Here is a 17,094-nt window from a genome sequence, read left to right on the forward strand (position 1 = left end):
CATCAAATGAACTCTTTTTCAGCATTTATATGCACAATTCAAACCCATTTTTAAGTAACTCGCTGAAAAATATGTCCTAATTGATAATTTTTTTTTTTTTTTTTTAAACCATCGACTTGATCTGAACATCCTGTTTAATAATTAATAAATATTCTCAAAATAATAATGAACAGTCGGTAACAAGAAAAATACAGAATACTTTTGACAGTCGAGCCTGCTCTATAGAACATTGTAATTATTATCAGCTGTCTCAGTCAAACAGTTGCATTTTTTTTTTTTTTTTTCGGGATAAAAATTTATCTTAAGATTTGAGTAAAATCCATAACACGTAAAGAACCGTATGAATTGGTAAACATTTAGGAAGTGAGTGATAATAATTAAGAAAAGCCTTGAAGATGTTTTTGTTATTTTGGAATGGCATGAATAGGGAATCTTAGCTTAAGAATATAATGAAGCATAGATATTGAATAGTTTTAATTGTGATTTATACCATTATCCATAATAAACAGACCTACAGTCACCTTTTCCGACGTCTATTTGGATCTTTTTTTGGAACTACATTGTACTTAATATATATATATTAAGTAGAAGAATTCCATTACAACCATATTCGGAGTTATTCCATATGTGTTATATATTATTTAAAACAAGCAACTCAAGGAAGTCATTTGACTAGCATAATTACATAAATCAAAGTTAGGCCCAAATTTAGCAGGCGTCAAAATCAAAATATTTTTGGATCCGAGACTTTACAAATTTTTTGTCTGTTTTAACCAGTGATGGGCAAGTTAACTTATCTTTTTAACTAGTTAAGTTTAAGTTAATTAACTTTAGATTAATTTAATTTAAATTAACTAACCCAACCTTGGTTAAGTTAAAATTAACTTTGATATTAAAAAATAACTATTTAAGTTAGTTCATTGAGTTATTTATCAAGGCTGTATAGTAAAGATTATTCTGTCAGTCTCTCTGGCTGAAAGTTTCTCCACTTAAAATTGAACAATCAAGAAAAAAAAATACAAATTCAAGTTACTACTAAAATGGAAGTCAAAGACAGCTAAAATTTTAGATTTTTGAGTTTCTATCTAATTTTAAACAATATGTAAAATTATAAAAATATCGAAGATAATATAAAAACTACATTTTCTACGACAATGAAAAAGTATCCTTTTTATCAATTTGATGCGGAATGACCCAGTTGAAAAGTTTAATAAAACAAATAGTGTCGACCAAGTGTTAATCTAAATCATTGAAGAACTAACTGTTACTAAGAGGCAGTTTTTTAGTATTTCAACTTAAAATAACAAAATAAATTTAAGTTTTACTAATTAACTTAATCAAATTGAGTTAAAATTCATAATAATGCAGTTTAGAAAAATTATAAAGTGAAGTTAAAGTTAATTTTGATAAACTAAAAACTAAGTAGTTAAGTTGAAGTTAAAATAACGTTGATTATATAATTAACTAGTTATGTTAAAAGTTAATTAACATAAGTTAGTAACTTAAATAAGTTAAGTTGCATTAACGTGCCCAACTCGGGTTTTATCCCTTATTGACTAATGCTTTACTTGATTGAAAAGTTTGACTCGTGAGAGACAAATCTATTTGAATAAAAACATTTGATCAATTTGATTTCACTATTCTAATGTTAGCAAGTTGACGGTTTATAAGAAAAGAGAGCGATTTGAGTGGAAGACAAACTTGACAAACGTTGGTAATGAATTCCCCTTATCTTGTATTTTTTACCTAATGAGTAATATAATGACAAGGGAGTCATACGTTATGTCGCACGCTTTCAAGCAAGAACGTAAGTCATAAATCTAGAGGGGATTTCTGTAAAGAAAAAACTAAATGTAGCGATTAGAAAAGGTAAATTTAGTTGATGCGTGTGTTTTTTCTTCTTTTTTTTGTGGCATTATTTAGTAAGTTGTGTGTGTTAATTGCTATTTCAGCTATATAATATATATAGTTTGTTTGTGAGAAGTGTAACGGTTACAAGTATTTTGTGTGTGGGGATTTTTTGCTATTTAAAAACATGAATCAATGGATTTGGATCAAATTTTGAGTAAAAAAAATGAAATTAAGTTCTCCTAAACACTAGAAATACTGACAGTGCCATACGGTGAAACTGATCTGAGTAAAATAAATTTTTTACAAGTTGTACAAACTCTTCCAAGAAGATGCCAATGAGGAGCCTTGCTCTGTACACCCAAGCACGTCAACAACAGATGAAAACGTTAAAGCAGTGAAGAAAAATGTTCTATGTCCCTAGAACAAGGAACTATCTCACAGAGAAGACCAAGTCCATAAGAGGTGATCTCTGTCCTGAGCTTTTGAACTACTTGAAGCACAAGGTGGCTTTGAAAGTCAATAAGGAAAAGTTTGTGGCAGACGCAGAAATTAATTGGCAAAATACAAACAGTCATTGTCTGTGATCCAATTGGATTTCCGCTAGTTAAGCAGAGTGTAACTGGTACGACTGCATTTTATTTACCAGGAATTCATTCCCACACATGCATGTGCACTCCTCCATTGATAAAAACCGATCCTAAATTCCGGACTCTACTTTCAAAAATAATTTGATTTGACACTTTTTGTCTTTAAGAGTTTGCATTCTCTTCTTTTTTACCTATACTACTCCAATACATCCACTTTTCGTACAAAATCAATTCAAAATAGAGTTACATCTTTGAAAAGTTTTAAACTATCGGAATTTATTTTTCTTAGAGTTATGAGTCTTTAAAGTAATAGCACTTATTTTTAACTGTAAAAAAAACCAACTCAAGTTATCAATATGTGACGAGGACATTCTAAAATTGGTTTTGGGATATTTTAACACTAGGTTTTGCAGAATTTCATATAATATATCCATATCTACCCCACCAAGGGACTAAAAAATATTAACAATAACATAACTCTATTAACCTTTTTTGGAAAACACTGAGGCTAAAAATGGGACAATAAGGACAATTTCAGTATGAAAGTATCAAACTACTAATACAAAAAAATAGTTGGATTGTGTTGGATAGTATAACACTTCCAATTTTACACTTGACTCTTACGGACCTGCCTCAGGCATAAATACTGCTAAACTTACATGTTTACATATGTGTTAAATATTCAAAAGTATATATTGAACTTTTTTGTTCACATTCTTTTCAAGATCTTGAATCAATTCTGTTACAAAATGTCTGCTCATAAAAAAAGTTCCATCATATTTGGATTTTTCTGTGCTCTTACTTTTTTAAATCTGTTGTTCATCTCCCAAAAAATAATAAAGTACTTGGAGCATGAAATAGTGGTTAATAAGAATGCAATAGATGATATAGTTTCCAGACTCCTCATCAAAATTGATCGAAAGGACAGTTTGTCGCTAGAAGAACACATTACAGCCAACAAAAGACTTTTAATCAAAAATGGAAGTTTTGAGTTGAGTAACACCCCTGCCAAAGAATTAATTTGTGACGCAAAGCGGGAAATTGTCTTTAAGTACATTTTAAAACAGGATTCTCTATTTCAAGAATCAAAAAAGAACAAGGCATTCATGGATAAGCCGTTGTTCGAAAACAAAGTATTTGAGGATTGTGCTCTCGTGTCTAACTCTGGGGATCTCAATGGATTGGGAAATGGAAAATTAATAGATCTTCATGATATGGTAATGAGGTTAGTCACTAAAATTTGATCTGTGACCTATAAATGTTCTTCTTCTGTATCCCTTTATCTGTTCTTAGATTCAACTTTGCTCCAACTAATGGATATGAAGCAGATGTAGGAGAAAAGACAAGTGTTCGATACTCCAATAGTCAGCCCTTACGCAATGACATAAATGTTCCTTTTCCAGAATCATTTTATGAGGCCAGTCCACAAGTCTTCTGGGATACTACCGAATATGATACGCCTCTCACTACTTGGAGAAATAAACCTTTCTTTAAAAGATTTATTGAACGAAGAGAAAAGAACGCATCACAAATCATACATATTCAGAATTCAGAATCAGTTTGGTCTATTTTTGATTGGTTACAAAGCGAAGTCAAGGGTATTCAATATAAGACTCCTCCAACAACGGGCTTCCTTGGTTTTATATTGGCTTTACAACATTGTCGAAGAATTAGACTATTTGGATTTATACCTATCTTTCCACCCACAAAAAAATGTCATTATTACTCAAATATTACCTCCGATAAGTGTATAGTTTGGCATCCAGTATCGGCCGAAAAACTCATTTTCTTACAATTGAATGAAGGATCACTTCAAGAGACGTATCAACATGGATTTATCACAGTTCATGGATTCCCTGGAGTCAAATGCTAATGAGATTTAAAACTGTAGAATTTATGTGTGTATAAATCTACTGCAAACTTTTCCATATTCTTTTTTAGATTAGATATATATAACTATTTAATATGATACATGAATTTAGAGATGTAAAAAATAGCCATTTCCAGTGAGTGTAAAAATTTGACTTGACAATACTTCGTTCTGATAACACTGAGAAACATCATATAAGTAGAAATGCCTTAATGTTTACAAGAGCGTCCACAGGAGGTGGGATACAGGGGATGTAGAATTTTTGCTTTTTACTTTAAAAATTTAATATTTGAAATTTAATTTAAATTATTCACTTTTTTTTCCCGAGAATTAAACTGGCCATAAAAAGCCATGTATCTTTGAAATTTTTTTCCCAAAAATGTAATATTTGAAGTTTAATTTTTGAATTTTTTGTGAACAACTGTGGAATATTTGAATTTTTTAAAGGGAAAAAATTATTTTTTGCCAATAGATATGGATTTAGAAATTTTTCTATAATAATTTTTTGTAATAAGAGTAGATTTTTGATACTTTTTTTCCAGAAAATGTAAAATTTGAATTTCATTTTTTGGAATTCTTTTTTTTAAAAGTTTAATTTTTTGTGAACAACTGTCGATTTTGGATTTTTTTTTTTGGAAATACTTTAATATTTGACATTTAAAATAAATTTTTCAATTTTTTTTCCAAAAATATTTCATAATTGGATTTTTTTTTCCAAAAAATTCCAAAAACCAGCCCCCTGCTTCACAAAACAATAAATATATATATATAAATATAATCATGTGGACGCCCATGGCCTCTCATCTTCTTCATCCATAACTAATTACTTACAATCACATCATAATTTTCAAGTCAATATATCTTTAATTTACATTGATGTACTTTAGGGTAATTTTAGTCCTTTATACGGGACTTAAAATCTGTACTACCCCTGTTTTCGATCCTTAAAAATTGTTCTATATTGTTTTAGTCCTTTATACGGGACTTAAAATGTGTACTACCCCTGTTATCGATCCTTAAAAATCGTTCTATATTTTGTAACATCCTTTCATGGGTTCATTCAGAAAAATCTCAAATGTCATTGATGCTCGATAACATCAAATTATTCTTCTGTGTCATTGCCTCATACCAAAGATGACGTCATATAGCAAAGAGTCTCTAAATTTTGGAACTGCTATATCCATATCCGCTATCCATAGTATATTTATTCACATTCTAGAAGAGAAGCAAATATAAAAAATGATATCAATTGTGTGCAAGTGTAAAGGAATATTTAGTATTAACCCTATACTTAATACAGCTTTTCTTAACAGCTATTGACATATTTTGTATGTCAATAAGCTCCTCAAGTGTATTTTTATATAGAATAAAAAATGAATATACATCTTGGATACTTTATTAATATAATAATATTCAAATAAATATTCACAATGGAAAAGACAGCAGTGGCCATAAAAAAAAATAACATTATTTTTTTGGAAAAAAACACCGGTTGAATTAAGTCATGAATGAAATTTAATTACAGGGTGATCCATAAGTCTTAGGTCAGCAAATTCAACTTAATGTTTTTCCTAGATAGGTGTATATATTTTTATTCTGCTTGTTGCATATGATTTATGCATCCTCCATCCTGGTTTGTTCTTATACAAACTTTTTTCTAAAACGTGTTCTTGAGCCTCTACCAACAAAATCATGAACCCGAAGTTTGACATCATTTTTCTTCATTTGGAAGGGAAAAGCTTGTAGAGCCGTTACCAAGGCTCTAAAATACCTCAACGTGTCCAAGTCATGGGTCTATTACATGATCAGGTGGTACGATGGGCCCAGGAGTTGTCCTCCAAGGTCCATGAGGACACGTAGGTTGAAGGAGGGAACAATGTCGAAGATCAATCGCAAATAGAAGCGCTCTATGAAAAAGAACGCCCATGCGTAGGGTGGTCAGATAGAACCTAAGGGATGAAGCCGACAACTCCTGAAAGAGTGCAGTGCCAAAAGCCTGCCTAAGTGATGGTCTAGGTGGGTGTCACCTTCTGCAGGATGAATATCCCCTTGATCTTCCTTCCCGAGGGTGTGAAGATCATTCAAGGTGTTTATCTGGACATTTTACAGTCTCAATTACTTTCCGGGATCCAGAAACAGCGCTTGGAAGGGGATTACTGCTTCCAGGAGGACAGGCCACCTGCATATACTCTAAAATCTGTGCAAGAGTGGTTTCTCACTCCTTTTGGAGCAAGGGCATGTGGCTCCCTCCTTCTCCAGATACAAACGAAATAGATTTCTCGATATGGTCCATTCGGGAGAGGGAAGAAGCCACAAATTTGGATTTAGGTTCTACAGAATAAGTGAGACGGATGGATGTCGTTACCTTTTTTGATTCTTGCAACCTTTCCTCCAAAAACATGTAGAAAAGAGGCACAAGATCAGTTGGTTTTTTTTAGTAACTCTAAAAGTACTATTAAATCATTGTTTGGAATTGTAAAAAGTCATCGTTGGGACTATGCCAATTAAATAAGAACATATAAATACGGATATTTAGGAAATCATGGATGTTATTTTTGGAAAAAATGAAGGAATAAGTGAAGACGTTTGCAGAGCCATACATAAAAAAAGTATGTCGGATTATATTTTACTTTCAAGTGTTGTAGCATGAACGTACGGAAATGCATCACTTAAGAGATTATTATAAAGGAAATTCCAATTCGACAAGTGACGTCATTGATCCGTGGACTAATCCATATTTATTTTAGTCAACCTTGAACAATACAACGAATGTTCAAGCATTTGAAATAATATAATATATATATATATCGCATTTATATAATATTTTACACTTAACCCTGGGATGATAACCCTCCCCCCAAAGACTAAAAAATCCTTGATATATATTGTCTGTAAGATATTATTACACCACCTTCAATGTCCATTCCTAATGTATTCAATTTTGATACGATGGGAGGTACTTTATTAATGTCTGGAAATTAAGTAATTCTGGCATTAATTATCGAAATTTCATAGAATGTATTCTTATCTATTACAATAATGACTATGAGAAAACGATTATACCTTTATTATATCACTCAACCTTTCGTCCAAAAAGTAACACAAAAATGTATCTGAGGATTTAAGGTACAGGAGCTACAAGATGCAGGTGGGCCAGATCTTGACCCAGAAGGCAAAGGACAACAGGCTGATGAAGTCAACAAAATTGCTCAACAGGCTCAAGCACCCAAAGCAGCCCGGGATGCTGTGGTTTTTCACTCATGAAAAGAATTTCTGTCAAGATCAGAAAGTCAACAAGCAGAACAACAGGTGGATAGCCACCTGCACCAGCCATGTGAGGAAGATAATGAAGACCAAGTTCCCTGCAATGGGCATGGTGTTCGGGGTGGTCAGCAGTGAAGCTCATGTTATGCCTCCCCACATGTTTGAAACGGGTCTAAAGGTCAATACAGAGGTCTACCTGGATGTTATGGAGAAGGTGGTTCTGTCCTGGATCCAAGGGGTGGCCGGAGACAGGCCCTGGGTGTGGCAACAGGACTCAGCACCCTGCCATGTGTCCAAAATCTCCATGCAGTGGTTAACCGAGAACTGTTATGACATCGTAACCAAGGATTTGTGGCCTCCTAACTCTCCCGACCTTAATCCTTTGGACTATTTTGTCTGGGGCTATGTCTCTCGACATAGCCCCAGACATCCCCATAGCACCAAGGCCAGCCTGATGGACTCCATCAAGGAGATATTCGGCAACATAGACAATGAGATGGTCAGAAGAGCCTGCGGCCGGTTCAGAGGCCGTATTGAGGCTGTTATTGATGCCAGCAGTGATTATATCGAATGAATGGCTACTCTATACCTATATGCTCGTCATAGTTTTGATTTTCAATAAAAAAGTTAAAAAATGTATGTTGCAATCAGATTCACTAGGTCATCCCAAGTTGACTGCTTCTGGTGTGTTCAGTGTCTGCAATTTAATAAAGAAATCTATTATTCCAAACTCGTAAAAAATTAAGTCAATGAAGGAAAAATAAATTAAATAATGAAAATATACTTGAAATTTGATTATTTTCGCAATGGAATTTGTTTGGGCTTAAGTAGGTATTATCCAAAGCAAGAGGGAGAAAGATTAATATAAATTATTCATATTTATTGAAGGTTTTCTATATACACATATATATTGTGTATATATCTAGGAAAATGAAGCCTAGAGAAACGAATTTAGTTTATTTCTTTATCATTAAGATATCCTTATTTGTATCAAGCATTGCATCTATCAGCAAATATACATCGCAATTAATGAATTTCTAAACATCTATAAGACCGTGAGTGTAATCTAAATTATTTTAGACAGTTTAATAAAACTATGTACCCTGTATTATAGAGTGTCTCTAATGCACTTTGAAATTTCTGTTTCATTTATGTAAACATAAATAAGAAAAAAATAATTAATCTAAAGTTTGGTAACCCCATAGATATAATAAGTTTGAAAAGCATTGCCTTAACACACCGAAAAGAACTAGTATATTATTCACCCTGAGATTTATTCCTTTGAACCTACATTTTATCCCTCTAATTTTTTAGACCATTAAGTCTGATAATATCAAATTCTTTATTTATTTTGATAAATCCACAGAGGTTTAGTGAGCTGAATTAACTGTTTTGTTTAAAAGTCGTTCCTTTTGATTTAATGGAGTGTTCCTTTTTTTTATGTGGGGACTGAGGCACACAACGGTAGCGTCCAAATTATTATTTTGTAGTTGTTATTTTATATAGTACGTGCAGACTTATCAAAAGCTGATGGGTCTTAATTGGATATCCGAAATTCCCATAAAGTAATGAGTATTGTATAGAAATTGGTATCAACAATAAAAATTTACTTTTTTTACAATAAATTATATTTTGTAAAAATCCAAAATTGATATTTTTAAGATTATTATAAAAATAAGGATATATTTTTTCTCCGTGTATTTTATTCATACAAGTATTTTGAACATTTTAATTGATATTTACGAGTGTAAAATGGAGACAATAGTAAAAAAAATGATTTCAAATTGAAATGACTATAATTAATTGTTTGCGATATTCGCTAACAGAGCGCGAAAGATTTTGAGGACTAGAGTAGTTAATTTGATTACTTATGACTTGACTGCGACTCATTTGAAATATGATTTGACTTTTAGTTGAACCCTTGGACTTGAAAAACATGCAAAAAAAAAAAAAGTTGTGAAAAGGGGGCATTTCAATTTTAAAGATACTCTATTTTTGGCTGACACTAAACAAAATAATATGACACTTGGCCTTACCAGTGTCAGTTTTGTAAGAATGAATGTTTTTGCAACTTGGTCAAAACAAAATTATGTATCACCCCTTTGGTGTATATATATATTTTTTGTTTTGTTTGTTTGGGTGTGAGAGAGTGATTTTACCTCCACCACTGGTAGATTGATCATAGCCTAATTCAGCATTGGAGTTTAGTGGAGTGTTGATATTTTGGAATTAATAAATTTAGAATCTTTTGTTGTTAAATATATTTTGAACCATGTTTTGATATTGTCTTATTGAATTTTGTCAAATTATAAGATCTGTACTAAAAGAAAATCCATTATTTTTCCAGAACATGGCTTTAGTATTGGGTGTCTCGTGTTGTAAAAGTGCAACCGTTCTACGTTAGATTATGTTAGAAGGATAAGATTTTGTACAAAAAAAAAATATGAGACAGTTTTGTGATTGTTTGAGCACGCGTCAAAGATTAACACAATGAAAGAAAAAATACGCCATATTTGATAGTTTTTCTTCGATACAAGGTACAACTCTGGCCTACGGGAATAGTATTTATGGCTCTATAACAGCAAATCACGTGCAATTTATCTTCTATCGATTCCGCAACATCATGTCCAATCTGATTTTTACATGACGTAAGCACTATTTTAATTGCCAAGGAGATAAACATTTATGTTAAGATTGTTAATTTATTTTTATTACACCTTATATTATTAAAAATATTTTGATTTCAGTCCATATTCAAGATGTACTATTTGTCTTACAAAAATTTGGAACTTTCATGAGTTTATATAAAAGTGTCCTTACGCTCTGGAGAGAATGTAATAATAGGAAATGTCCAGGTAAAGGAGAACGCTTGATCAACCTACCTAAGTGTATATAATATGAGTCTTAGATACATTTAGGTGCCAGGTATTTTCGCCTTAAACTATTTATAAAAAAACTTCTTTGTATATTATTGTGTAATTTATACATTCCAAACAAACAGAACTATTATTTATTCATCTCGACAAATTACATGATAACTACTATGACTACAATAGTAATTTGCTTGTAACACTTAACTGGGAGTAATAATTACTATTTACTTTACAAAACAGCTTTGCGTTCAATTTACTCACTAAAGAGATATATTCCTATAATTGCTTACCATTATAGAATTTAAAATTTGATCCATGATGTGACTAATGTGTAAAGAGTAAAATATTAGGTGCAAATTGAGAACGGAGCCTCTAACTGAGGCCTGTTGAAACTTAGAAGGCAGATGGGAAATTCGCGCCCCTCTTAAACGCTTTTCCAATGATTCAACAAACTCAATTGGAGAATGGAAAAATGAATTATTTTACGTTATGACAAGGGTATGAATAAGTTTCGGATATTTCTTGTTTTGAACCTAGTAGATACATGTGATTGAACTTTGGGCTGAACCGAGTATTTGAATACAACACATTTTAGTTCTGAATAATAAAACTTTTAGAAGTACGAAAGAACATACTAATGCAACTATGTAAGTAATGAGCCTAAATTACCAATAATTGTTGATCATATTAGTCCACTTGTTGATAGACAATAACAATAAAAAGTTACGTGATTGGGTTCCTGCGCCCCCCCACAGATGAGTGTGATTGAATGGATTAAACAATTTATAATTCTATATTAGGTATACTTTATAATTTCTTGCTAAGATTTCACGACATATGATGAAATTACAAAACAGCACTCATACCGAGGGGTCCATACAAATCTGAATACTTTGAATTTTAAACTTCAACAAGATATAATTTATTAATTAACAATGGAATTTAAACAAAAGTAATACAATAAATAGATGTGGGTCTGAGCTCTCTTAATCATTAATGTAGGCATCCTTGCGGCAATGATTCCTTCCAGGCGGCGGGAGAAGGCCTGGTACGCACTCCGAATGTAGTCCTCTATCATGGAGTCGCAGTGCTCGTTGGCAGTTGCTTTAAGGGCTTTATAATATAACTAGTGATGTAAATTGTGTGTTTTTCTAGATGGCCCCATTTTTTGGGAATGAGTAATCTGAAGAATGAATTTTCTAATCCTTAGGTGTTGTCATTATTATTTAACTTCTGAGTATTTCAGTTCTTATTCATTTATTTTTAAAACCTGATAAAGCATTCGTGCGTGCTCTTAAAAGACGAAAAAAGATTTGTTGCGGACATATAATTGTAAGTCCTTTTTCCACATAGAGTTGTATTGAAGATTTATAGAATCGAATTCTCCCCCATCACAACTGCTTCTAGCTGATATAATAAAACGTCATGACAACTAGGCGTCTTTCTTCCAAAACGTTCCTCAAATTGTCAGGATTGTCATTTTGATTTTGATTTTATTTTTTTAAACATAAATATACAGGATTTCCATTACTTAGTATAACAATCAAATTGGGAACAAATCTAATTACTAAATTCAGGGAAATAACAAATTAATAACTCCTGTTTTATAATTATATACAACCTCATTAATTATTTATGCTAGAGCAAAAAATGTTTATTGGTCAAAAATTACATACAAACCATACACGGATTAAACTAATTTATATACCACATACAAACTTTCAGATGAATCGGGCAGTTTAAAAGGGATTATCAGTAGTGTCTGCAGGACCATATATATATTTTTTTTTTTTGGGAGCTCGGTTTTTGTGATTTTTCGAAGAAATCGTTCAGAGCCTCCAACTCCGGCATACATTGCATTATAAACTTTCTCTCGTAAAATAATAAGAGAAGCATTCTTCAGCAGTCATATTGTGGGGCAACACTCCACAAAGACCTAAAAAGAGACATGAATAAAGTATACCCATTAGTTGGTTTTGAAAAATCCTTACAGCGATTCCCACCTTGGAATTTTTTAGAAAAAAATTTCAAACATTCATCCATGTTTTTAGCCATAACAGAGATTTCATGATAGAATTCAACATCCGCAGACTGGGAGATATCCACAACATTAATCCACTCGGAAGTATTTATTGGAGCCTTAGCTTTAACGTTCGAATCACCTTCTATTTTAATCTCCTTATTTAAAAATCCATAAGTGGCTTAGGTATAGATTAGCTACGTCCTCACTTTTTACCAATAACTCGAGATCGATTCCTGGCGATAGAAAGTGCTCCTTCTATCAAAAGGAGAAGGAGGCATCATTTCATGTTGTTTTTTTACTCTTGTCAAGTGGTTGTACCTATGTTATGAGTGGTGGAGGATATAGTATGGTGGTCTTCGAAGTGAGACTCACCCAGTTGGATTGGCTTGTGGTCACGCCGCCTTCATATGATGAGTGTTTCAAAATAGAGAACATTATTTCCAAGGTCCAGGAAACGCTCTGCGCAGCAAAGAACACAAACGGGATTATTCTACCCATAATCCAAAGCTGCGTGTCCACCTTGAATAAAATCATGGACTCCTTTTCAAGTGAAGGCAAACAGCTAGCCGCATAGTAGTTCTTATGATACTCTCCTGAACTATTAATGTATAAGTTAAAAAAATGTATAAAACTCCTTTTTCATCTTTTTAAATATCAATATAATTTATGGAATTTATATATTAAAACTGAATAGTTGTATCCCTAATAATATACAATTTTTTTTGGTTAAAATAATTTATTTATTTTAACAAATAAATTAAGTGTAGAGATAAAAAGTAGATTATATAAATAAAAAGCAACTGAACAATTTCTTTTACAAAAACATAAATGAATATTATAGTTCATATCCAAATAATATTTAATAAAAGTATTATATGAGAAAAAAAAAAATTATTATAATAACTTTTTTGTTAAAAAATTTCCAAAATTAAATTTAATTTAATGATAAAATTTTTTCGTAAATCTACAGCTGTTCACAAAAATTAAATTTTTAGGAAAAAAAAATTCAACAATCTATTACTAATATTAAAAAAATTCAAAATTAATAGCTGTTCAAAACAGATTTCAAAAATTAAATTTTTGTAAAATAAAAATCCATTGTCTATGGCTATTCTCAAAAAATTAATTTTTTTGAAAAAACTGCTGTTTACAAAAAACAAATAAATGAAAAATGAATTCAAATATTATTTTTTTTGGAGAAAAATTTAAAAAATCCATAGTTATTCAGAGAAAATTAAATTTTTGAAAGAAAACTTAGAAAATTAAATTTTTTGATAGAAAACTTGGAAAAAGTAAATTAAATTTTTATTATAAAATTTTTTGAAAAAAAAATTCAAATATTTCGCTTTCTTGTAAAAAGGAAAAAATCCTTAATTTGGGGGGGGGGAGCACAGCCCATCCGGCTCAACCCTTCCGACACCCCTCTTAAGATGATTTCCACGACTTTAGCAAAGTAAAATGTCTACAAAGGTCATTCTAATGAACATACCAGTATATTTTTTTGTCATTTTGAGAGTTCCTTTTGCGTTCAATAGTGAATATTTTCTCATCTAAGAAAATGATATTGTGACCTGCATTGGACGTATTGAGGCCAGAGAGCAGAGTCTTGCAGTGGGCCAACCTGACCTAATATTGCTTCTAAGTCAACAGATGACTTACAAACAACTTGCAAGAGTTCATAAAAAGCTCCCCCAATGCCTTTTGGATGGTGCTGCGAACCACACCCTTCTTACTGGCTAGTGTTGTCCTATTCAAGGATAGATTAGAGGTCACGGTCCTCCTCAGACCTGCCAGATACCTAGGAGTGACTTTACGATCACTTTTGGCACTATGTGCGGATCTTTCTTCCTTTTTGAATCTGGTGCGTAGACATCTGCTCCTGGCGAATCCCGTGAGCTTGATGATAGGTACTGATCCATGTTCTCACGAGTGAGTTAGATCACAGTGAATCTTTTACATTGCTCCATGTCTGTTTTTTTTTGTTTTTTTTTTTTTTGGGGGGGAGAAAATGAAAAATCACTACTACATACATTTAAAATAGCATTAGTACCGGGAATTAAAGTAAGTTTAGTGTTTCTTTGATGTTCGTACCGCTTAGAAAAACATTGATAAAAACGCATTGACTACTACTCGGCCTTGTTTATTGCTAGAAAATATAACCCGCGCATATTTGATATCAACCTTTGTTTTTTAGAGAATAATTTATTTGTACAAAAAATAAATGATTAAAGAATAAAATATCAATTTTTTTTGAAAAACTACAATTATTCTATTTTTTTTTTTAAACCATTTTTCCATTATACCGTACCAATCAGGGCACCGTGCTTCGTGCCGAACTGTGGCTTTAGCGTACTGTCCTAGCCTAACTAACTAGTATATAATTTTTGGAGAAAAGTTTAAAGGCACAATTCAAAATCTGTTTAGCGGTACACATACGGACTGCGGGCCGTAGATTACCCCCCCCCCTCATCTACTTGTTAATAATACATTAGACCTATTCAAAAATATACTTTTTTGAATTTTGATGTGTCCACATTTTTCCACATGCTTTAAGATGTGAGAACCTCGAAAATATATTTGTTAGTGATCTAAGTATGTCTGTCCTATGCCCAGCCACATCGGCTTAAAAGTTTTTTCCAAAATGCAATTTTTTTATGATTTTGGGTAGTTTTTGGACAAAAAGTATAAATAAAACACATAGCAATGAACTCCAAAAAATATATTTAAGTAAAATATAACCATTTTTGAAAAATACTTCTTAAATATTTTATAATGTGAGTATGAAGATTATCCAGTGAAATGAAGGTAAAGATATAATTGAAACATATATGCAGGAGTAGTTTAATATTATTTTTGATCGCATTACATGGATATTAATAATTGAGAGTATCATTTTATATTTTTTAAAAGTCATTCAATTAAATTAAGGAAACATCTTCAACTCAGGGTGGTCTGGTGGGGAAGAGAGTCAACTGATTTTCCTTGATTCTATTTGGCAGAAATGTATTTCAATATTATTCAAGTATCCTGTAGAGAAGGAAATCCTAACTTCACAAAATACATGCATCACGAGTTGTTTAACATCCAATGATTATTTTTGATCATGGCTCAAATCAATCGTTATTTCGACAAAAGGCAACAACATAATTTTATTGAGGTCTTACAAAATGTATTGAATACTAAATTTTAAAATAAAAACTTTTGAATGAATTTTGATCAAGAAAATTAAATGTATTCTCAAAAATAACAATGAAAAAATATGTAAAATAAAAAGTGAACTTCATGGGAATTTTGAGTATTGCACAATGTGTATTTAAATTCAAACAAAGGAGCTAATTAAGGAATATAAATGGCATTGCCAATATACGTCAAATCCTAAGCTTGAATTTATCCAACTTAAAAAACGTAAGGCATGCCTTTTGTGTAGGTCTTTGAAGTTACGATTTTCCAAAGTTTCTAAATGAGATAAAATCCTCAAAATTTAAAATATCAGGGCAAATATTAGATAGATGTGGCAAAAAGTACCTACTTTACAAGTCACTAGGATTGGAGACAAGCATGGCACAAGATCGTATTTCCTTCTCCAATTTAGGCAAACTGTCTTTTTTGTTTTTAATATTTGAAAAAGACAGACTTGACAGTGTAAAAAAATGTTCATACAGTATTGTATTTTATAAAAAAAAAAGTCATTCAAAAGGTTTTTTAAAGTAAAAAATATATATTGTCCGCAAGATGGCGTGACGGAATGTTTCTTTTTATTATTTAGTTGTTTTAAAAAAATAGCGCATGCTCAGAATGATTTTCACATCGCCCTGTATATGAGTATCATACACTTATACATCATATAAATATTAAATGATACTATCCTTCTGGGAATTGTATTATTTTGCCGTAAGATGGTGCAACTCTCTGTCCCTTTGTTTACAATTACAAACTAATATAGATAGTGTTATGTCAGTTCTTATTTATTTTGTTCATTCCACTCTTAGGAACGGCCTTAAGACCGTCGGTCCTTCGGACACTCAGTACTAGAAGGGATTGAAAAGAGAAGAAATAAAGCTTTTTGACGTATATCAAGGGGCAAATTTTATAAGTGTTAGGACTGAACTGGACCGTACCGGGACTCAACTGGACGGGAATGTAGTCTTTAGTTAAAAATAAGGATCGACCTAACACAAAATATTAGTAAACAATACTCAAGCCCCAGTAATAACTTCTACTCCATATCCGAGTTACGTTCTTATTCAAAGTCGATACGTATCATGCCAAATTATAAAAATATAGTTTTATTTTTTTTAAACATCAAAGGAATGTAGTCTATGTATTGATGTTATTTTGAGTATACTTGCTCACTATAATCAATGATCAAAATCCAGTGTAGAATGAGAATGTTAAAAAAACAAACCAAAAATTAACATAATCATCCTCAATGACATCTTTTACTACAGGACATGAACGCTAAAAACGAGTGTGTGTATTTTACGAAAACTACATTTTATTCATTTTCTTATTAGTAGTTATTTTTTGAATAAAAAATGTATTTAAGAGTCTCAATTTGTACCTGTACCTTGTTAATCTTCTAATATATCGTATAAATAAATAAAAAAGTATGTCTAAAAAAAAGTA

At 31.6% G+C, this 17,094-nt stretch overlaps 1 protein-coding gene across 1 annotated transcript; it reads left to right on the forward strand.

Moving 5' to 3' along the window:
• The first annotated feature begins 3,141 nt into the window (after positions 1-3,141).
• LOC121127991 (beta-galactoside alpha-2,6-sialyltransferase 1) lies at positions 3,142-5,692 on the forward strand. Its single transcript, XM_040723569.2, has 2 exons — positions 3,142-3,663; positions 3,732-5,692. Exons 1-2 carry the CDS (start codon positions 3,188-3,190, stop codon positions 4,309-4,311), a joined length of 1,056 nt encoding a protein of 351 aa, XP_040579503.1. The 5' UTR covers positions 3,142-3,187; the 3' UTR covers positions 4,312-5,692.
• The last annotated feature ends 11,402 nt before the right edge of the window (positions 5,693-17,094 follow it).

The sequence above is a fragment of the Lepeophtheirus salmonis genome, chromosome 13 (assembly GCF_016086655.4).
Source record: "Lepeophtheirus salmonis chromosome 13, UVic_Lsal_1.4, whole genome shotgun sequence".
In the NCBI taxonomy this organism is placed as follows: domain Eukaryota; kingdom Metazoa; phylum Arthropoda; class Copepoda; order Siphonostomatoida; family Caligidae; genus Lepeophtheirus; species Lepeophtheirus salmonis.

Coding starts and splice junctions, on each gene's coding strand:
- LOC121127991 (XM_040723569.2), top strand. CDS start 3,188: ATGTCTGCTCATAAAAAAAGTTCCATCATATTTGGATTTTTCTGTGCT. Junction 3,664..3,731: donor CTTCATGATATGGTAATGAG/GTTAGTCACTAA, acceptor ATCTGTTCTTAG/ATTCAACTTTGCTCCAACTA.